This window comes from Hyposmocoma kahamanoa, unplaced genomic scaffold, assembly GCF_003589595.1.
Source record: "Hyposmocoma kahamanoa isolate Upper Pololo Valley unplaced genomic scaffold, ASM358959v1 180, whole genome shotgun sequence".
In the NCBI taxonomy this organism is placed as follows: Eukaryota; Metazoa; Arthropoda; class Insecta; order Lepidoptera; family Cosmopterigidae; genus Hyposmocoma; species Hyposmocoma kahamanoa.
Window position 1 is genome coordinate 1,091,502 of NW_020653711.1, and position 24,055 is coordinate 1,115,556.

The 24,055-nt window shown below is 36.8% G+C and overlaps 1 protein-coding gene across 2 annotated transcripts in view; it reads left to right on the plus strand.

The window, feature by feature from the left end:
• LOC113225927 overlaps nt 1–24,055 on the plus strand; it is a 175,713-nt gene that overhangs the window by 101,408 nt on the left and 50,250 nt on the right. For both annotated transcript variants that reach the window (XM_026458398.1, XM_026458397.1), the window contains exon 5: nt 22,885–23,075. In XM_026458398.1, the coding sequence (XP_026314183.1) occupies nt 22,911–23,075 (165 nt within the window). In that variant the 5' untranslated portion in view covers nt 22,885–22,910. The remainder of the gene's footprint in view (nt 1–22,884; nt 23,076–24,055) is intronic.

Sequence of the window (24,055 nt, forward strand, 5' to 3'; positions counted from 1 at the left end):
CTGTGACATTTCGGACCGTCAAGCCGTACATAATGATTTTGTATAAATAAAAAATACTTCAAATTGTAATGATTAACAAAGATCGAACACTAAGAAAAGAAAAAAGTCCTTCGATCCGGCCGGATTCGAACCGACGCCTTCTAACAAACCGTGCCCGACGCTATGTCTATAATGCCAACTAAGCCACGGAACGAACCAGCGGGCCTCACGAATTTTTCTATGTGTTTGTTTGTCGGATCTTTGTACGACGACAACTTTTTAGCCGTAGCGCCATCTATGAGAAATCTATGAAAGTATTTTGTCACCCAGTTAGGCAACTTTACAGCTACTAGCCCTGGCTAGAGAGGTTGCTATTCACTGTAATTAAGTGTTTTTAGTTGGCATGGCATCTGATACGGTTTGCAAGATGACGTCTGTTGAAATCCGGCCGGATAGAAGTAATTTTTTCTAAATCATTGACTTACAAATATATGGACGACGGGTGTAATACAAAAACCACGAAAAAAATGTCCCAAGTCAACCTATTTAAACGTAGTGACACGTCAAGGAATATGAAAAAGCTAAAACATTGAATTTAAATTGTAATGTCATCGCAGTACTGTCTAATTTTGCTTGCTTCGCTGTCAGTCGAACAAACGAAGACTAGATCGTGAATGCGCTCTGTATACGATTTTAACGCCCTATAAGTTCGGACACTTTTTAGCGCGGACCCGACGTCCATATAATTGTAAGTCAATGTTCTAAGTGTTCTATTTTCGTTTTAATAATTATAACAAACTACTGGAGTAATTTCACAAAAAACAATTGAATATCATATTGGTGAAACATCTTGACTATCAATAAAAACACTTAATTACCTAAAATTATTTTAATAAAATCGTAGAAGTCACTGGGAACGCGCAGGCAATGGCGGTCTGTCGTTAAATGAAGCGACGGGGATTTAAGGTCCACAGATACGTCAGTCGGGTTGTGGATACAAACAATGGCCATCCTAAACTCAAAACCAAACACACAAGTTACACGTTTAAGGCGTGACCACATTGGAACAATAGGCTATTACTAACGTATTCGAGAACGGATGGTTTCTTTACCACTTACAGTTCTACTATGACCCAAAATTTACATACTCTTTTTTTAAGAAAATAGGGGACTTCGTGACTTTGACCTATAATGACCCGTGATCTCTGTACATATTGCATGATACTTGAGAGACTAGAAATAGTCTTTCCAGTAGTAGGAATATGTTAATATATTTTTTGTATCTTTGATGGGTATCTGAATTAAGTTTTTGCCTTGCCGTTTAAACGTTTTTGTTATAGGGGTTAATATACTTACTATAATTTGTGTTTTAGGTTGTAGAGTCATTATTTTGGTATGCTAGTCTCAAGTATGATAAATTCGAATTCTTGGTTCTATACAAATGTACTACAGCAATATTTTGTATTAAAAAATCTTTTAAATAAATAGATATAACATTTTTACTAGCAGTAGAGCTCCTTGTAAAAGGGAAATACTGCCACGTTATCTATTTCTGCCGCCAGGTAGTAATGTCAGCATTACTGTGTCCCGGTTTTTAAAGATAAGGGTGCTGATGAAATTACAGGCACATGGGACTTGTCAAATTATGTCTCAGGGTGACGGGCGCAGTGGCAGTGTGCCTCAGATCTTTTCGGTTTAAAGAGCTGAGTGGCATTACAACTGTTATGGACAGGCGTGTAGCTTACCATCATGCGCACGACTTGGTCGTCCCGTCTCTTGATATTACAAAAAATGAAAAAATGTATGACAATCGCAACAATCAAATAGGGTAATATAATCTCAAAGTAAGTAACTAATGCACTTGTGCTATGGAAGTCGTAAAAAACGACGGTACCAGAAACACCCAGACCCGAGACAATATAGAAAAGTTTTTTTTAATGATTTGACATTGACCCCGAGGGGATCGAATCTCGAACCCGAACCTCAGAGGCGACACCATGAAACTGGTATGCAAACCGCTAAACACGTCATCATAACTGCATTGTGATTTATTCACTAAAGTGCCAATCTGATGATTCAGTCGAGTTCAATAGCGAAGGTGGAACTTTGAAATTTGCTGGGAAATATTACCAAAGTAAGTGAATTGGAATTAATTGAATTTGAATTACCATTTCCTCTTAATGCGTTTTCATATGCGTAGTTATTTTTCTTTATCACACTAATTTCATCTTCAATTTATTCTAAAATAGTCACTGCAATAAGTTACTTTTAACCAATTTTAAAAAAGGAACTACACGGTATTACTACGGTCGATTTTGATGATTTTTTATCGTTGAAAAGATACCAACCAACACGGAGGTACCCCTCCATCCCTTTCAAATTTGAAGAAAATATTCTGCCACTAAGGGTGGCGGAGATAAATCCGGTTTCACGCACTTTCCGATAACCGATTGTAATAAAACTTGGAAAATAGATATAAAAAGCACTTTTGAAGTCGGTTTTTTTCTATTAATTGCCGCTCGACTAAATTACTAGCGTAGTCTGAGCCAGGGTTAACTCAAAGCCCAAACTCCGTCGTAAGACTTCCTAAATAATACTACATTCTTAATTGTTCAATAAATTCAACAAAAGCAATCTGGAATCTCCATCGAAAGTAGACCTATAATCAAGCGAACATGTTATTATTTAAAATAAAAACATCACGACTCATGCTCAGTTTTTTTGCGATTTTCGCTAAATGAAAGTAGGAAGATAAGCAGAAAACTAGCGATAATTAGACATCTCAAACACGCATGCGTTTAAGTATTTAGCGATGGTTGGATGGGATTTTATGATCTGTAAACATGCGTAGGATTATCGTGAAGTTCCGTTTATTCAATTATGGTAAATATATGCGTTTGAAAGTATTATTGCAAATATAATCAATGACAAAACAATGAATGTACACTCAAAGCTATTGACATTGTTCGAATGAATATCAACTTTATCGCTATAGGGAACAATAAATGGAAAATAATACAGTAAGAATTGTGCTGAATAACAACACCAATAACCTAGTCTCCAATTAAGGTATTCGCTATTTTGTGACTAGCATTATATCATCGTATCAGCCGGAAGACGTCCTCTGCTGAACATAGGCCTCCCCCAAAGATTTCCAGACCAGCCGATCGGATGCGACGTGCATCCATCGGTTACCTGCCACCATTACCAGGTCATCCGTCCATCTAGTAGGGACCGTCCCACTGAACGCTTTCCGGTTAGTGGTCTCCATTCAAGAACCTTTCTGGTCCAACGGCCGTTAGTTCTACGAGCTATGTGCGCTGCCCACTGCCACTTGAACTTGTTGATCCTTCGAGCTATGTCGGTGACTTTCGTTCTTCTACGGATCTTCTCATTTCTGATTCGATCACGTAGAAAAATGCCGAGCATTGCTCGCTCCATAGCTCTTGGAGTGACTTTGAGCTTTTTTATGAGGCCCATAGTAAGTGACCACGTCTCAGACATCGCTGGCAACACGCACTGCTCGAAGACTTTTGTCTTCAAGGCCTGCGATATTGGAGATGAGAACCGTTGTAGAGACTGTAGCATCGCCTAAATCTCGATCGAATCAAAGGCTTTCTCATAGTCCACAAACGCTAAGTATAATGGTAGGTTATACTCCTCGGTCTCTGTATAACCTGTCGCAGTGTGTGGATGTGGTCTATGGTACTGAAGCCCTTCCGGAAACCGGCTTGTTTGGGGGGCTGGACGTCATCAAATCTGCGCGAGAGACGGTTCGTTATGACTCGTGAAAACAGCTTATAAACATGGCTTAGAGGCGAGATGGGGCTGAAATTCTTCAATGTGTGGGTATTATCTCCCTTTTTGAAGAAGACCACGCTTCTATTCCACGCTTCTGGCGTAGAACCTTCGAGCAAGACTAAATTAAAGAGCCTCTGAAGGACTCTTAGTACCGGTGTTCCCCCGCTTTCAGAAGCTCGGATGTAATTCCGTCTTCACGTGGTGCCTTGTTGTTTTTTAGCTGCTTCAGAGCCCTCCTAATTTCGTACAGACTGATGTCCGGGATATCCTCAGTCTAGACGGAGGATATCCCGGACATCAGCCAAGCTTGCTTGAGCTTGGCTCTAGAATCTTTAGAATCAGCAACAGGCTGAGTAATCAAGGCATATAGCTGGCTATAAAACCTCTCGATCTCCCCCACTACCTCTAACTTGAACGTTACGACGCTGCCATCCTCCGTCTTCAGCTTTGTAAGCTGACTTTGCCCAATAGACATGTCCCTTGCAAACACTTTGGAGCCCTTGTTCCGCTCTATGGTATCTTTAATATTATTGGTATTAAAGACCCGTATGTCGTGTCGCATGGACTTCCATATGTGTCTATTGAGTTGTCTTGTGACTAGCACATAAAAGGAATTATCTCTGCGAGCTATCCAGAACACCCAGACCACATTCAAGTTATGGAAATTTATATATTAAACTGAGTTCTATCACGAATCGAATCTGTGGTCTTTTCACCCAGGAAGATTACCAAAGTCAACGGTCGTAGTCCTTTTCTTACGTAAATAATATCATTTATCGTAGTCATCCACACGTGTAATTTTTTCTTTTTTAACGCACACATTCAGCCCCACTCTAGGTCAACCCTGTATCGCGGGTGCCATAGACACACATATAGACAAACACAAATTACACCCAAACTCACGAGAGAAATAAAATGCAGGCAATAAATTTTAGTAGCAGTAGAGCTCCTTGTGAAAGAGTTCGTCCAGAGACGTACTGCCGCCTTACCTATTTCTGCCGCAAAAGTAATATTCATTAGATAGAGCATTAGAGCATTACTTTACTCATTTCGGTTTTCAAGAATGTTAATGATATTACAGGTACATTGGACTTTTCAACATATGTTTCAGGGTGATGGGCGCATTAGCAGTGCCCCTTAGATCTTTACTTTTTATAACTCTGAGCGACACTACAACTGTTATGGACAAGCATGTCACTTACCACCAGAAGCACGACTTGTTCATGCTATCACATTGTATCATAAAAAAGAAAAAATTCAGGAGGGAACATTTCCCTGTGAACCTATATCTAATAGCGATATTATACTTTTGCAAAAAGAAACAAAAACAAAACACAAATAGTTGATTGGTAAATTTTATTATTACTATTTCATTCGCTTTTATAATATATACAGGACGAAATTAAAACCAGCCAATCACGTGGTAGTAATATCACGTGAAACGCAGTTCGAAATTTAAACTGATATATCATATCAAATTATATATCACGTGAAAATTTAAACTGACAACATAATCGCATGACTTAAGTATTTTAATCATAATATAGAAAAAAACTTATGCTGTATCTGCTACTTGAATGGTCTATAGCAGTTTCCAAACCTTTCCAGTCACGGAACCTCGGAGATTAAGTAAAACTATCATGGACTATTAGTAACAAATAAACAATTGTGACGTTTGCTTTTTCTCGTTTTCTGAGACCACGAACCCCCACTGACTTACTCGCTTAGGAAATGCGTCTATAGTTAGCGTGTTTACAAGCTCTCAATAAAACCACGTTTCATTGCGTTAATTACAGTTATTAAATTTTATGTGATTGTAATAAAATTTTATGTGATTGTAATAAATAATTGCACCTGTTACTCGTAATTTTGGCATAAACAAGATTAAGTAACGCAACCAAACTAATAAATAGACAATGAAATACATAGCAAATTTATGTAATAAATAATGATAATAAGTATGTAACATTACTGTATCACGCCTGTAAGCTGTTATTGTGTAAGGTATTACGCTGGTCCAGTTAAGTTGCGGTTTGAGTCGGTAACTTACTTTTAAGTTAATGATGGTAGTGAGCCATGTTGGGATAAAGTTAATTTTATAAAATGGTGTTACAAAATTCGTCAATTTGTGCTTTTTAGAAATTACGAAAACAAAGCAAATCAATTTCAATTCACGGGTTTCTAAAAGTGTTTTTCAAATAAAGACACACCCATAATAATGGGTATAATGTGAGTAATAACTATAGAAGGAGAGTGGGGGTCTTTTAAACATTTGAATATCGTCACCAATTTCAGTCAATCTTTAAACCCGTTATTGTTTCAAGTTTATTTAAAAGTTTACCAGTGCCAGGTTATATATAACACGCGATCTATAATTTAAAAGCAAAACCTTTATATAAAACTATCACATAAATCCAGGAAGTAAGTAGTTTCCACCAGAACACTACTCCTAAAAACAAATCAATAGTATGGATGTTTGTTTCACATAATCAAAATTCGGCCGTGGTTGTCAAATCTTCAGATTGCTATGCAGAATTTCGATAAAACGGGTTAACGCCATCTAGCAAATTCTTAGGGAACCACGATGAGCTATTGCTTTCGTTTTAGCTTCTCTACTTATAGAAAATGGTTGTGTTTGCCTGATCAATGGCCGCTCGAAATGTAGCTTCATTAGACAAACTAGTGCTAAACTAACACCTAACCTAACATAATACAGGATGCTACAAGATAACTGTGACTGTGACCTATGCGCCGACGCACCGTTACTAACAGTTACAGCGACCGTTACGTTACGTAACACACAACCTTGATTTAATTACACGGTAACATTACCGTTTGCGGTAATGTTTATGACGTTGTTAGCGCGCTATTGTGTTGTCACCCTGTATTCTTTTAAACCGTCTCATTAAACGCGTAAATATACATAAAATTAACTCTATTTTGGAACGGATAGAGTACAGTTCCGTATCTCACTACTTAGTTTTAGTAGCAGTAGAGCTCTTTATGAAAGAGTTCGTCCAGGGAAATAAATACCTTACCTATTTCTGCCGCCAAGCAATTACATATGTGAGCATTTATTTGTGCATTCATAAAGGTATTGGTGAAATTACAGGCACATAGGGTTTGTCAACTTATGTCGCAGGATGACTGGCGCAGAGACGATCTTTAGATCTTTGCGATTTAAAACTCTGAGTGGCATTGCAACTGTTATGAACAGGCGTGTAGCTTACCATCAAGCGCCCGACTTGTTCGTCCAGTCAGTCACTTGATATTATAAAATAAACTTATGTCTTGTCAACCTTTGGTTATATGGGAAGGGCACTATTACCTGTGCAAGCAAGCCTGCCCAGTGTCCTTATCACTCAGGTTTTAACCCCGACCATCCCGTCGATACAGACTTCATCGGTTCTCAAAAGACCTTGGGTGAACGTCTCCGGGTGCACATACACCACCCTTCCTATTATCCAGATAGGTACCAGAGTTGTTGGTTTGCTCACCTCCCGTTGTGCATTGCATAACTAGCGGTTGCCACCAGTAAGCCTTGACTTTAAAGTCACATAGAGTATAGCCGATTTTAACAATATGTATACATCATCCTATTCAAAAGGTTAGACTCTCGTCGGGGTAGTCTTTTCCAATCCTCGCTATCCATAGCCTCCCTCACTTCTTTATAGCTACTCACTTAGCTTTTATTCATATATATATATGCTATTTTTGATGTGCCTATTCTCTAACCCTTTTTAAATATATACAAGTAGCGAAATTGTAATTTTGAAAATACTCGTATATATATATATTGGGTTATATTATATTATATTGCTTCAAGCTGGCTCGATGCAAGGTGGAACTTGAACTGTCTTCGAATATTCAATGAAGCTTCTCTGACGTGCCAGTTCTATGATCTCATGAGTCGAACGCTCCCCAAAATCTGGACACCGTGCTAATATTTGGTAGACTAAAGCTCATCCTCTTAACCCCCTCGTTCAAGATTTTAACGTACGTTATTGTACCTATAAGTTGATCTTTATTAAACATCAATCTCAAATAGTTGCATAGATTCAAAGCTAAAGTTAAAAACATATAAACATTAAAGAGCCTACACCCATACAATAACTTGAATTATGTATGAGATATTATACAATATTAAATTATACAGACAATGGTCGATCATGTCAGTGAAGTTGCTTAAAATGGACCAATTTTTTTTATTTTTGTTTCGCAACACACATGCCACTCATTAAGGTCATGCGAGACTTTTTGATATTGTGTATAATCAATTATTTTTGTTTAATTTGAACCCCTTAAGTATAATAACGCAATACAGCTTCAACGGTGTGTGCTATGAGTTAAAAATCATAATTTTATTGGATTTTGTTATGGATGCTTGCACAAATTTTCGTGCTTTTCGGTAAAAAAGCCGAAAAGATATGGCATTATTATACTAAGTGTAATTATTTCTTTTTATGTTTATTATCGCTAATATTCTAACTGAATGACTTGAATCTATGGTCACAAAATAAATATAAAAAATCTGATCTCTAGCTTAAAACATATAGGGCGTCTGTTTGGTGTTGTCATCGAAAATATAAATATCATATATCTGCTTGCCACTTTTGCCATTTTAAAGATATGTCAGTACTGAAGCCAATATGCAAAATTACAGTTTCGAAATATTTTTATTTCATAAGGAAAATTACACTTTAACACAGAAGAATACAGTTTCAATAAAAACAGTTTATTGTATTGTATTGGGTTCCGATATGTGTGTATTGTATTGCATGGTGAGAAAATCATGTCGGAAGTTATTACGAACGTTTTGGTGAACAAAGCGATTTTTTTTTTAATCCGGCCCGTGAAAACGATATATAAATTTGTATGGACACTACACGTCTGAAGTAGACATTGAGAGGAGCCGGAACATATTAAAAAATAAGTAAGCAATCGAAACCAAATACCCGCTAATTCTTTTTTGTATAATACCCAATTACGGGACGAACAATTGTCCATAGCAATTGCAGTGCCACTCAGAGCTTTAAATGGCAAAGATCAGATGGACACTGTCACTGCGCCCGTCACCTGAGACATAAGTTGACAAGTTCCATGTGCCTGTAATTTCACCAGCACCCTTATACCCTTCGAAACCGGTAAGGTGACAGTACTAAACGAACCCTTTAACAAGCTCTGCTGCTAATAAAGTAAAAGTAAAATCTAGAGGTAGAAAACAAACAAGCCTTTGCCATTGTCTTTTATTGCACAACACTAGTTTAGGGGTCATATAAAGAACAATAACATTTAACCGCGCCCTAAAACGAGTAGGCTTTAAAATAGATTAATTTGTAGGCGTCATTCGCAGTCCAGAGAGAAAGTAAAATCCAAATATAGGAGAAACATTTAAAACAAACGAGGTTGTTTTAGGTGTGGTAAACTTAAAAAAAAAACGTTGATAATCAGCTGGTTGCATTCTTTATTTAAAGTCGTATGTTCCGTATAAAAGAGTTCAACGAAATCTTTGCTGTGGTTTTTGGCTCTCTTATAAGCGTTGGTTTATGACTTCAAAAAAAGGAGGACGTTCTCAATTTGAATGTATCTTTTTTTGTGTGTGTTACGCGATTACCCCGGCATTTGTGAACCAATTTTTATGATTCTTTTTTGTTGGAAAGAGGGTACCTCAGTATCAGTCCGATTTAGATTTGAAAATAAATATTCCACCTCTAAGGATCGCAAATTAGGGTGTAAAATCCAATAAACCTAAACATTTTCAATAAAACTTGGCAAATAGGTGTAATTCCACAAACTTTTGAAGTCGCCTTATTTTTTTTAAAGGTGTCATTTCAACAATTAAAATTTTTGTGCAAATGAAGGGTTGTAGTTAATAATAATATAACCAAGTGCATTGAGTGAATTTTCGGGACCTTTTTGGGGAAACCGAAGATTTTGTCTTTATAATACAGCATTTTACGTCATCAAGACGCGAAACTATCGGAGATATATCGGACGGTACCGCAGACATGTGTCGGGCATGTGGCCGTCCTGGAGAGTCACTGAGGCAGATTGTTTCCGGCTGTTCAGTACAAGATATTTAAACATTTTATTTTTTTTTTTTCGTTTATTATCCATTACAAAAATTTATAGTGGTTTTTAAATCTAACCTACCTACTGCAATCCCTTTAAAAATAAACTCCCTTACTGTATAATCTCAGTACAGAGTACTAAAAAACCGACCTCAAAAGTTCATGGAATTTTTACCGAAAAGTGCGCAAACCCGGATTCATTCCCTGTTCACCACTATACGGGACTTAACACAGGAGGTAATAAAAATCGGGCTTGAAGTATATTTAGAGAAAAACCCTTAAATTGGAGCATAGCAAAATCAATCATTAAAATAATTGCTCCTTATAAAATTTAGCCGATGTTTATAAAAATAAGTCTTCATAATGTGAACGTGAACATTCCGCCGGCCGTTGAAAGCTTGTCCTTCAACCAGTAATACTTTCTTCAGGAATAGGACAAATTTTTGAAAAGGATGTTTTTATAATTCCTGTAGAAGTTTGGATATCAGCCACTTTATTGGCGCCATCGGTGTCAGGCAACACGAGTTCCATTTTAACGATGGTAGATTGGCCTCCTATAAAACTGCTAGAGCGTTTGTCTTGAATGCGTCTTTACAAGTATGCCATTTAGTCGTCAGTTGAAGCTCTGAGATACAGTCTTTGCTCCATTTGCACCAAAAATGTTGTCGAAGTTTTTCAATTTGCTGGAAACGATCCAAGAGGTTGTTTGGCACATCTTTGATAATCCTGGCTTGGCAAGGAAGTGAGCGATCTACCGATGATGAAATGTCCCGGTGTCAATGGCATAAGCTCGTAGTCCCTGACGTATTTATTACAGAACACGGGACAATGTGGACATTAACACATTTAATTAAGATTTCAAATCATATTTACTACAATTTACCGCGGGCCATTTACCAATTCGGCAATTTATATTTACAATGGGTTTGTCTAATTGTTATCTAACAAGAAAAGTGAAAGTGATTGTCTGTGCAATTGTAAAATGTTGAGCCGATGAAGCGATACAAAATTACTTTTCTTCTGTAATATTTTTTTATAATATAAAAAATAAGTGCGTATTTCACCTCCATCTCACCTAATGGAAAGTGATGATGAGGTCGACGATGTAGCATGCACACCTAAATAATGCCTATTCACTCTCGCCTTGAACAGGTCCAAGTTATAGTCCCCGAACGCTATAACTTGGACCTGTTCAACGCGAGAGTGAACAAGTCCGCAGTCAGGGAATTCCACTCCTTAGCCGCTCGCTGTATAAATGTGGGAATACTGCGTACAAATCCAGTTCACGTCTATCCCTATCGTCTCCTATGATGGAAACGGTAAGGCTGAATTAAATTATGCAATTCCATCGCACACTCTTCGTGATATATCCAAGATAGAAATGAAATAAATTGTCTTTACGTTACATTGACTTCTGTACGTAGTAAAACCAAATTTCATATATCTCTCTCTTATCGTATTATTTGCAAACTCTATAATGCTTACCATCGCGGTGAAAGAATTTGCCAATTGGTATAAGGTACTTGCAGATAGTTGCCCAGCGTACACCAGATGTACAGGAAAAGAATGATATGTCGTACAGGCTCCTATCGTGCGCCCACGTTTCATCGATAGAAAAGTGAAATGCATGTTGTAACAATTTACGAAAATTGTGTACTTGGAGAAACCCTTGCAGTATAAAATTGCTAGGATTGCATTAGTCGATTAGTTAGCAATTATTTTTTTAATTTAAAAAAACGCGTTCTAATTACTATTATAATTATAGATAGAGAAGAGAATTCTAGCACCATTAACGAGTTTCGGCATTTAGCAAATAACTTTAAAGTTCTTAACAAAGGCAAGGTGAGACAGGGCGTTTAACGTTTGGTTTTGGGTTTTGAAGTTAGTTTTAGGTACTGCCCTGGAGTTAATACCGTTTCTCTAGCACTCTACGGACAGTGAATGTCCTAGTTTTTGACAAGATACTTGGTTTAGTTCTCTGGTATATTACTATTATCAGCTTTCTTATTATTATAACAAAACTACGCAAAAACAACCGGAATACGAAAGAATACAGAGTAGAGACAGAAGTTTCTGACTTAGGGAAGCCAGGGGAATGTTGTAACAATTAAAAAAATTTTTTTTTCGGACTGGATAATTTATATATGGGTAAATATAGTTATAATCCATAACATGTTAAAATTATATGTATATATTTTAATTTTACCTAATTCATATATTTTGTAAAGCCAAGCTACTCGATCCAATTTATATAAAAACGATAATCCTAATGATCTTAAGAACGTCGTTGGTGGTCCCCCGAACCCGCCGTAATATTGAAGCTTGTTTAATACACATAGTCGATTTTAACAATGTATTCCACGTTCGGAACTAGCAGATTTATATATTTTTATGTTTTGTTAGGCTTACAATCTCTAGATAATCATCTAGTACACCGATGGGCTTACAGGAGTAATTTGTATTTATATCACATCTTAATCACTCAATCAAACATCTTAAAACTTTTTGTAATGATAGAAATACTTTATTCGATTTAAAAAATAAACCTGTTTAAATAACATAATCTTCTTATTAAAAAATATCTATACTCTGTTTTTTAAAGACGGCGTAAAACGATGGTATATTAAGCTAAAGCGTTGCCCGCTTACAAGCAGCTAGTGATTGCAGTCGACAAACATTCGACGACTATCGACTGAATATTGGTTGTGTTTTTTTTATTTTTTTTATATTTTTTTTTTAGTTAATTAGCTGAACTTGCTTAATTTGCATGTGTATAAATCATGGCATCTATCCGAATGCGCGTTGGGGATTTAGCACGTTTCTCTAAGGTTGTAACCTTCTTCGAAGTGCAGGTTTCAAAGCGATGTTTTCCTTCACTGAAAAGGTATATTTCGCACATAAATTCCAAGAAACTAAAAAGTGTGAGCCCGTATTCGAACTCAAGACCTCCGCCTGAAAGACGGCATTTTGATTTTATTACTAATCACTACTACATGAAAGCTGTAATTCTCAGAAAACTCGGATTATCGTTAAAGCTCAAATTCAATGTTATAACATGTACTAGGATAACGAATAATGTACAATATAAACAGTCACCAAAAACAATTACATGAATTTAAAATGTTTACGAAAATTAGCAACACTGCAAACGCATTTTACTTCGTTTAAAAAAACAGACTAAGAGGAGACGCTTTTAACTATAGCCCATTGCTCCTGTTAAATGCGGGTAGGAACTTTATATGTTATCAACGAGTCTCGTCATTCATGTGAAATATTAAAAATATGAGAACCTTTGTTTGTAATATTTTAAAAAATGCAATGTTACAGCAATGGTGTTATGATGTATGATTGCAATGTAACCTTTTTCTCACCATCATTTGCGTCGCTTACGTGATGACAAGTTGCAAAAAGATAATTATACTCATAGCAATTACTTGCAGAAAGCTGTCGTCTACATCATGGCTTTAACCAAGAACATGAGCATTAGATAGTCACCCCACTTACCGACAGGGAATCCCATTAAGCCGATCAAATGCCTTATGTCCATTTAATAAAAGTTATAAAGATGTAGACGCTTTGCGTTGACTTTCCCGAGTGGAATCGAAACTCTTTTTTTGGACAGGAAAAACAAGCTACACGCTTGTCGATTGCAGTAACACACAAAGCTTTAAATGGCAAAGATCTGAGAATCACTGCCACTGCGCCCGTCACTCTGAGACATAAGTTGACAAGTCCCATGTGCCTGTAATTTCACCAGCACCCTTACCCTTCAAAACCGGAAGACAGTTCCCAATGCTGACATTACTGCTTGGTGGCAGAAATGGGTAAGGCAGTAGTTCCCTGAATGAACTCTTCCGCAAGGAGCTCTACTGTTAATAATTACTTTACGGCGGTATTCAAGGCTCTATAGCTACACCAACTAAATCCGAGTCACCTACAAATCTCTGGGCACTCTTTTTAACTTAATCTAATGTGGCCAGTTGGTATTTCATCCATCCCATAGGTGGTTCTCAGGCAGACTAAATTACCATTTAAATTATCGGATAGATTCTTTCAGTAAAAACTATAATCAAACAATACCTCGCAAATCATAATCTACCAATAGTAAGCTTTTAAACATACATGACGCAAACTCGGCAAAAAAAAAAACAGCCAAACAATGACATGTCCGATGTCATAGCAATTACAATTATCATTGTTTTGCATATAATGAAAGGTTAATTTGTTTATGGTATACGACGGTTAGTGCGTAATGCAGGTTCTATGTGCCTAAACATGAAGAGGTAGGTGTACTCTATGTAGGAGGGTTTGTCATTTCGTCGCAAGTGGCACAGTTCTGTTTGTTCTCACTGAATCTTTCGCCATGAAAAACGATACGGTGGTCGGTTGTGAATTTTAAGGTCCAGTTAAAGATAATATTTTGCAAAACGTAAGTAGCGTGAAGAGGTATTGGTAAATTAAAAATCTCAGTATAGAATACTAAAAAAACCGAGCTCAAAAGTCAAAAAGTCATTCATCCCGTAGTTTGTCACCCTTAGAAGTGGAATATTTTCTTCAAATTTAAATGGGATTACTACTGAGGTAGGGTTCTTTCCAACAAAAAAATAATCACCAAAATCGGTTCACAAATTATCGAGTTATCATGTAACATACATACAAAAAAGTACATTCGAATTAAGAACCTCCTCCTTTTTTTGACGTGGGTTAAAAATAAGATATTATTTAAATTAATAAAAATTAAATTAAATTAAATAGGACTTTATTCATCAAAAACACCCACACATATACATATATAGATCATCACACGATATTATGTACTAACAAATTACGAGCTATGAGCGATGAAAAGAACGAAGTCTCAGCATAGTGCTGTTTTTCAGTCTCTTTTATTTTATTATAATAACTTGTATATTGAAGAACATGGTGACAGGCCCAGCGGCAGTGCCGCACAGATCTTTGCAACTTAAAGGTCTGTGACACTGCAACTGTAATGGACAGGCGTTTCAGGAGTTTGCTCACCACCAGGCACCACTAGTTCCCAGCTCGCAGCAGATCCGAAAAAATAGTTTCATTTCCCCAATGACTACTACTTAAATTACTTAAAAATTGCTAACGGAGCTGGTAATTTCAAAATTAATCCACATATGAATCTCAATTTTTTCATCTTACGTACCATAAGCAATTTTGGTACCAGACTTAACGGTCTATGGTTGCCTGCGGCCATATCTCACAGTCGCAGACACTTGAAAAATTTAGCTCGTGAAATGAAAATAATGAGTCTAATTCTTGATATGTTTGTAAATGTACATTCGTACCATTGTAATATGCTCAGTAGTTTTACTGTTAGATTTGAATTCACGATGTTAATACTTCGCTTTTGAAAAATTGATCATAATTTTGTACAGTGGGTCAATTCGTTTTTTGCTTCCATTAACTTGATAAAAGTCACTTAAAAAAATATGCACAATCAAACTAGTTATGACCAGAGATCAGCAGAGTATATTTACCTGAATCTCAGGGAAGTTTTTAGTAGCAGTAGGCTCAATTTATATAGCGGAGAAAAGCAATGGAAGCGAAATTTTGTAACGATATTGTATTGCTATTCCGCGGAAGATTTTCGCTCGTATCTAGTTTGTACGTTAGACAATTGATCATAAAGTTCTTTATGCTATGTACATCGTTACAAAACTTCGCTTCCATTCCGGTCCGCCGCAATTTAATTGAGCCGTAGAGCTCCTTGTCCGTCTAGGGAACTACTGCCACCTTATCAATATTTCTTCCGCCAAGTCGTAACGTCAGCATTAACTAAGTATCAGTTTTGAAGGGTAATGATACTGGTGAAATTACAGGCACATGGGACTTGTCAACTTATGTCTCAGGGTGACCGGTCCAGTGGCAGTGCTCTTCAGATCTCTGCAATTTAAAGCTCTGAGCAACATTGTAACAATTATGTGCAGGCGTGTCGCTTACCATCAGGATGGTTCGCGTTCCATTACTTGGTATCATAAAAACAAGTTATACACGTGGAGTTGGTAATATTTATAATACCTCCCTCTAAAATTCCGGAGTTATTACAACAATTACTTTACCACGGTAATGAATTTAGACGAAAAGTTTTGTAAATAAAATATACCTATTCTGTTTCATTTTTATTCAATCCGGGATTTCTGATAGAGGTATTATTATTCACTCTACATATATTATTAACCTTATCTATTAATTTAGTATTGTTTGTAACAAAGATGAAGAAAGAACAAGAAGAATGACGTATTATAGCATAGAAATGTAACCTCCAAATAATGTTTGAAGTGTTAATGACAGAACCAAAGAAAGCTCCATGTTTAGCAGTGGAATTCTTTTGGCCAATGCTTAACCATTTCTAAAAACATTAACTTGCTTAAATAATTTTAAGTGACTAGCTCATCATACTTGAGTATTACGACAACGTGAAATTATGACGTCACAAAATGTGATTTTACATTATAGTGTGACAGCATTTTATTACAATTGCGTTAGAAACTACAAAAAGACAATCGTCGACACGACGACGATTGACAATAAAAAATACAGAGCCATCTCTTTATCTGCGATTCTCGATGTCGCTAGTGTAAGTAGTAGAAATAATAATTAAAAATCATTGTAAACATCTTTGTGGGGATTTTGGGAATTCTTTTTCCAAAATACCCCTGACGCAAGAATAATTAGTTCGGACGGCTAATTATGTACCTTGCTCAATGCTTTCACACTTTGTGTTATTTTTTATCCGAATTATCTAGTTTTGTGATATTGGGATATTGGGTAAAATGTTCCCGAAATCTTCACCAGTCAGGCGGCAGCGGTCAGAAGAAATTTACTAACTGTCTGAAGGTCAATTTAAGGATTTTTCGACGTGAAAACGTTAGTTCTTTTCTCACAGTTGTTGAATATTTTTAAATTACACTTAAACAGTTAATTTCATTCTTTTTCCTTTAAGTCTATGTTAAGCATTTTTAAAACATTAATTCCTTTATTTAAACCGTGTAAATACTTGATAAAACTTCTATGACACTATAGCAGAACCAACTTTTAAGCGTCACTATAAATATTGTTCCACTGTTGATAATTAGGCCTCGGTTTCCACTATCGGTAGAACTAATTTAGAAACGAACTTTATAAATTTTACTTTACATATACCAATGATTTTTTTTTATATCAACTGAAGTAAATAGAATACGATATATATATTTTGAAATGACGTTAATTTCGTTGGTGAAATAAATAAATTCTGAAATGAAACCAGTGTCCCTGCTGCTCGACCGAAGCAAAATGAACCGTATTAGTATGGGAAAAATGTGAATTCAAGCTGAAGTAGTATCGGCTCAATGCGCAAGTGTGTTTTATATGCAATACCGTATGTATAACACACGTATAACGTGCTTGCAGGTGGGGTCCAAACCTAAAATGGTCTAAACCTAAATGTTTTGCATCGAGTTCTTAGGTTTCCGCGATTGCTACACATTGAAAATGAATCTATTTATTTTGGATCTAAATCGTGACTGACAGCCGTGATCATAAAACTTGTAAAAAGAGCCGGAGATGTTTGAAAAAAAAAAACAAATACACATTTAGGCTCGTTTCAGAGCAGTGCGGATTTATCTGCCGTCCGTGCGGAACGGAGTAACAAGTATGGCGTTTGAACATCGTTTTACAGTGACGCGGATTGCTCCGTACGGAACACTCTCCGCGCCAACTCCGCACTAGCTACCCGTGAGTTAATTGTAGGCGACTGTCTTCCGTGAATATCCGCATTGAATTAAATACTCGATTCAGAGCACTGCGGATTCTACGCATGCGGATGGCCCGCAGGCTGACAGTCCGTACGGACCGTATGCACAGCTGTGAAACCAGCCTAAGATCCGAAAAAATATATTTCATTTCCAATTTACTATTTTGGTTTAGTTGGGCCACTGTACCTCAAAAAGCATGCCTTTGCAATAGGTACTTAATTTCGCGTGACTAAAGAACCACTGTAATTTTGAAATCCTACGTCTTTGTAAGATATTTGTTATTTGCTACACTATACTTTGTTACAATAATAATTTGCCGGACAATCGCAACAATGACCCAGTATCAAAGTAATAATGCCCTGTACTATGAGTAAGTACCAGAGTAATGAAATTATCCGCGGGGGCACTATTCAGAATATTCAGATGAGATATTTTTATTAATACATTTTTTTTATAATAATGATAATAATAATAATGTGCCCGACACCCACATCAATTAACTGGCCTCATATTAGGGAATTCTCTGTGAGTACCAGAGCAACAGAATTCACTACGGGGCACAACCCGAGATGGATGTAACCGGAACATATTTTTCTTTATAATACCAAGTGACGGAACAAATAAGTCGTAATAAGCCTTGGTGGAATGCCTAACAGTTCCAATGTCACTTAATCACAAAGATCTGACAGGCACTGCCACTGCGCCCGTCACCGAGACATAAGTCGAAAAGTGTCATGTGTCTGTAATTTCCCCAACGGCCTTATCCTTCAAAACCGGAACGCAAAAATGTTAACATTACTGCTTGGTGACAGAAACAGGTTAGGTGGTAGTCCTTCTCTAGACGAACCCTTTCACAAGGACATTTACAGCTACTAAAACTTAATTTTTCAAATTGATCCTTCCGGGGTATAGAGGATAAGCTAGACATCCTACGGTCCCTCCAGCCGCGTAGGTCTCTGGGAACTGGAGAGTCCTTTCGACGCCTGAAGGTGAGCGTGCCGACAGCTCCGCCATCAAAGTGTAAATTTGGCAGTGGACTTTAAAGTCAACGGTTTAGTGGTGGCAACCGTTAGTTGTGTAATGCACAACGGGAAATGAACATGCCCACAGTTCCGGCACCTATCTGGAAAATAGGAAAGGTACTATACGTGCACCCGGGACAACTCAACCAAGGCACTTAAGGCCTTTTGAGTGCCGCATGAAGTCAGTGACTACGATCTGTGACAACCCTGTACACACACAATCCGGGGTCAGGACTAATTCTTAGAAGGTCCCTGTGGTTGCACAGGTTATGATGATCTTCCCGCATAACCAAGAGATTGATAGGGAGGATCACTATAATCAAAACACATGTTGAAGGTGCGGGACTGATCCTACCGGGAACCGAACCCGGGACCTAGGTCGTCAAACATGAAACTCTGCATAAGTACCATATAATCCACATGAAAATCCATATGGACTTCTACAGTCTCGAAAGTGATTCATTATTACAACGTATTTTAAATTTCACATTGTTAGAACAGATGCATTATACTCGAAGAGCAAAGCCACACCTCTCTGCCGTCACCTTATTGAGGCCGACTATTATTTATTATCTCGTCAATCATTTCTCTGTCAATTAATCTTGTAAGTTCTTTATTTTAAAAATATTTTAGATTTAGATCCTACTTGGCAGCATGCATCAGTATCTTGTCTATAGTGCGCGTGTGTTTTATAGTTTAACCCTTTTCTATCTATGATGTCTATAATGATGAATGTGTAAAAATGTCTATACATAAAGAGCAACCCCTAGAGTTTCTGCCTTACGAATAGGTAGAATAGCATTTTATCAATGTGAGCATTTCAAGTGGAACTTGCTTACCTATGAAATTAAAATATTGTTGTTTTTTTTTTCTATTGTCGTGCCGTTAGAATGCTTAAAGCGCGAATATGTTTTATATGCGAAGCGGTATATATAACACACGTGTAGTGTGATATGTAATTGTACTTACAGGTGTAAGTAAGTGTTTTTGTATGGAGTTCTTAGGTTTTCGCGATTGTTATACATAGGAAGTGAAATTATTTCTGTAGTCGCCGACTCAGAGATAAGGACTGCGATCACCGCTCTAGGTCGTGGTTGGTTCAACAAATGTCCATTGCCATTCTGCGAGGCAATATTGCCAGAATAATGGGTACTTTTGAGCCGGGCACGATACGGGGCGAGATATTTTTTAGTTTAGATTAGTTTTTTAGGTTAACATTTTAAGATAAAAAATCTCTTGCAAATCCCAGTTTTTTATTTGTTTTAGAACCTATTTACGAAGCCCAGTGCTGATCTTCAACTAGAAATATCAATGTAACATTTGTATTAAAACGGAATAAAGAAATTTATTTTTTTCGGATATATATCGCCTATATTTGTTTTTTAAACAAATCAACGTTTTTGTAATTCAAGTCAACCGTGGTCATGAGGCTTGTAAAGGGCCCGATACGTTGGTTTGTTTGAAAAAAACAAATATACGCCATTTAAATCCGAAAAAAATTTTTTTTTTATAAATAACTTGCTACTTAATTGGATTCCCGGTTTCTTTTAAAACATAGGTAATAAGCGTCAAATCTTAGGCGATATACTCCGTATTTTATAAGAATACTGTAAAGTATGTGAAAATATCCTTTCCAGGTTCTTTACAATGTCATTTTTCATTTTTCTTGTCCCTGATCAGTTCCCCGTTTTTGATAGTATCAAATACATTTGTGATACGAAGTAATGAAACGAACAAGCCGTGTGCCTGGCAACACGCCTGTCCATAGCAGTCGCAGTGCCGCTCTGAACTTTACATCGGTAAGATCTGTCCGTCACCTTGAGATGTAACTTGACAGGTCCCTTTTGCCTATAATTTCATCAACACCCTTTCAAAACCGACACGCAGTAATGCTCGCATTACTTCTTAGCGATATAAATAGGTTAGGTGCCAGTACTTCCCTGGACGAACTCAACTATTTCACAATTAACTCTACTGTTCCGGGATTCACCAATTCTGTATTAATTCTGAATTTAGAAAAATAACATATTAAATAATCGTCTTATACAATGTTGCAATGTAGGTAAACACTTTACCAAAATTAACACCCAGTCAATTACACCAATTAATTCAAGTCAAGGTTTTGAGAAACCATGACGTAAGAGAGCGCCATGGGAGTATTTGTCAATAATAAGAACAGCTGTAAATAATGTCCATTTGCCGTTATTTTGCAATATATGCATTACTTTGCTACGTTTACTTGTGTTGAATTTGTAATGAGAAATTGTTAAATGATACTTTTGAAATTTCAACACGTGTTCTGTATTTAGTTTATGCGAACTACGTTCGTGTGTGAGGTAGTCAATTGAGTAATGGTAGTAATAGTAAGGTACATAATACACAATCGACACTGCTGGAATCAAGCAATTCACGACAGTGCTCATGTATGGGTAGTCGAGCCTATCCGCTATCGAGCGCGAGAAGAGTTTGGGGCTGGTCCGCAGCTGGCCCTCCGAGTAGACCTGTGTCTGCTCAGTCTTTAGAGGGAGCGATCCCAATTAGTTGATTCGGACAAATGAACTATTTTGATCTTTTAGTTCATTTGGTTCCATAGTTAAGTGGAATCTAGTGAAAGAGTTCAACCATAGGGACGTACTGCCACCGTATTTATTTCTGCCGCCAAGCAGTAATGGCAGCATTACTGTGTTCCGATTTTGAAGAGTAAGGGTGCTGGTGAAATTACAGGCACATATTTAAGCAGACGATATATGGCCTGTTACTGCATGTTTGTTGTAGGTTGAAATTCAATGTAATTTTACTTAAATTATTTAGTCAGTATATCAACGGACTCAAGCGTCCACTATTGAATTTTAACGCTGTGTAATACTGACACATATTGAATACTAAACAGGTTAAAGTTGTTTTATTACAGCGTGCTTAGAATATAAATTATACCCATTAAATGCCTTATTTAAATACGAAGATTATAGATAAACTTCCAAATTAATACTAAGTTATTTGAATATTGTAACAAATAAATATAGATTTTGTAATAAAAACTACCAAAGAGCAATGTAACGCAGTATATTAATTGTAATAGAATTCGGAAAACTTCTCTGCGCTTGAAGACACGTATGACCGATGTAGGGACAAGGACTGCGAAGCTCAAATGCAACTAGTCTGGACACTTCTGTCGCATGCATTCACAGAGATTGACTCACAAAGCCACTTGGTGAGCGACTAAGTAAGGAACTGGCATGACCAATCCGTGACCTGTGGAAGTCAAGAAGAAAGGCTTTCACTCGGCAGCATAGGCTAATTTAAAAAAATACCTTATGAGTCACTTTAGACGTAGCTTTAAAGTAACACGGTAAGCAACACGCCTGTCCATAACAGTTGCAGTGCCACTCAGAGATTTGAATCGCAAAGATCTGAGTGACATTTTATTATTATTATTATTATTATTAATACTTAAAATGTTGAAAGGGGTATAATGATGGTGGACCCAAGAAATCAAATTTCATAGGACTGTAAATGGTACAATGCTTGAGATTCTAATGTGCAAGATTCAACTCATTACACGTTTGTATCTGTGGATTATGAAACGATATTTCAATGTTTCTCGTAGTGTTAAAAATATCTTGTGTGAATTTCTTTTTTCCGATTTTGTATTTCTGAGAGGTGGGACTTTATATTTCTGACAGACCTGGTGGCCTGACGCACAGGCACTTTTATGTTTAGTTTAGACATCAGTCTCCCACAAAATTATCCTTACCAAAAACTTCCTTTCCCTTTACGTGTAAACTGTTCCTAGCTAATGTATTTTGTGGAAGAGAAAATAAATGTTATTATTATATTATTGCCACTACGCCCGTCACCCTGAGACTTATGTTGAAAAGTCCAATGTGCCAGTAATTTCACCAGTACCCTTACTCTTTAAAACGAGAACGCAGTGATGCTCACATTATTGTATCGTGGTAGAAATAGGTAAGGTGGCAGTACCTTCCAGGACGAACTCTTTTACAAGGAGCTCTACTGCTCTAAATTACCACTTCGAGACTTTCTTTTGTTTCAACAAGTGTGTATAAAATGTGTAGAAAGGGGTACTTTTGCAAATGAAAACACACAGAGTTTTAGAAAAAATGCCTTTACTTATCAGGGTATATATATTTCCAAACAAAATTATACTTTATAAAAATTATTGAAACAATATTGTACGTAGTTGAAGCAGAAGAACTAATACGAAATCAAATTTCTTTGTTACAGCCAACAATGACATAAGGCACTACACGATGGCGCTACGACTAAAGAAAGACATCAAGAAAGCCTCCTACTACGTGTGGTTCCTTGGAGCCCAAGAATCCAGAGGATTACGTGGAGAGGAATTTGCTTTACCAGCTATCAGATTGCTTGAAGAGAGGGCGAGAGACTTAGAGCCCTTTAAAGTTACCCTACAGGTAAGAATTCAGACCGTACTTTTGCTACTTCTGTACTTTACATCTTCGGGAATGTGTTAAGAATCTATAGAGCCTCAAATGGCTTTGGTTTATTCCGCATAACTGTGAAAGTGTTGAATCGATTACTTTAGAAAAAATATATTGTAAAATTGAGGATTTACACTGATTAGTATATGGTAAACATACGATTTCTAAAAATTTTCACGATAGAAAAAAAACACAAACTTACCTCGCAATTTTACAAGTAAACCATATTCAATAGGTACTTTATATATACCAAAGATTTTTTTTATATCAACTGAACTAAATAAAACACAAAAAAATAAATTCTGAAATGAAGCCAGTATCTCTGCCGCTCGACCTGAGCAAAATGAACCGTATTGGTTAGTACGAGAAAAATTAAATTCGAGGTGAGATAGTATCGGCTCTTAATACTGAGTGTAAGTCATAAAGAAACGTCAGTTCTGTTTGTCGACGTGTAAAAGCATGTAGAATTGTAAAATATTTATATAAATATTACGTACGAAGATGTATTGGGATTACATTACCACCTCCGTAGTGGCTAGCATAGGTCCGTGGCCGGGTCAATGTAGAAACTAACTTTCCTGTATTATTATAATTTCACTTCGAAATTATTTTGATCCGGCTGGATTCGAACCGTCTTCCAGCAAACTGTGCCAGAGTCTATGTTAAGTAAGCCACGAAACGAACTAGCGGACTTTATGAATTTTCCTATGTATTTGTTGCAGATCTTTGTTTCGTTAGTTCGTTCCGTGGCTTACTTGGCATAGACTGGCACGGTTTGCTGGAAGACGTTGGTTCGAATCCTGCCGGATCAAAGTAATTTTTTCTAAGTGTTCGATCGTTGCATTAATTTTTATTACAAGCTAGTGGAGTACTTTCACAAAAATAATTACATATTATGGTGGTCAAACTTCGTGATATTCAAAACATTTAAAAATGTTCTATATTGTGTTTGT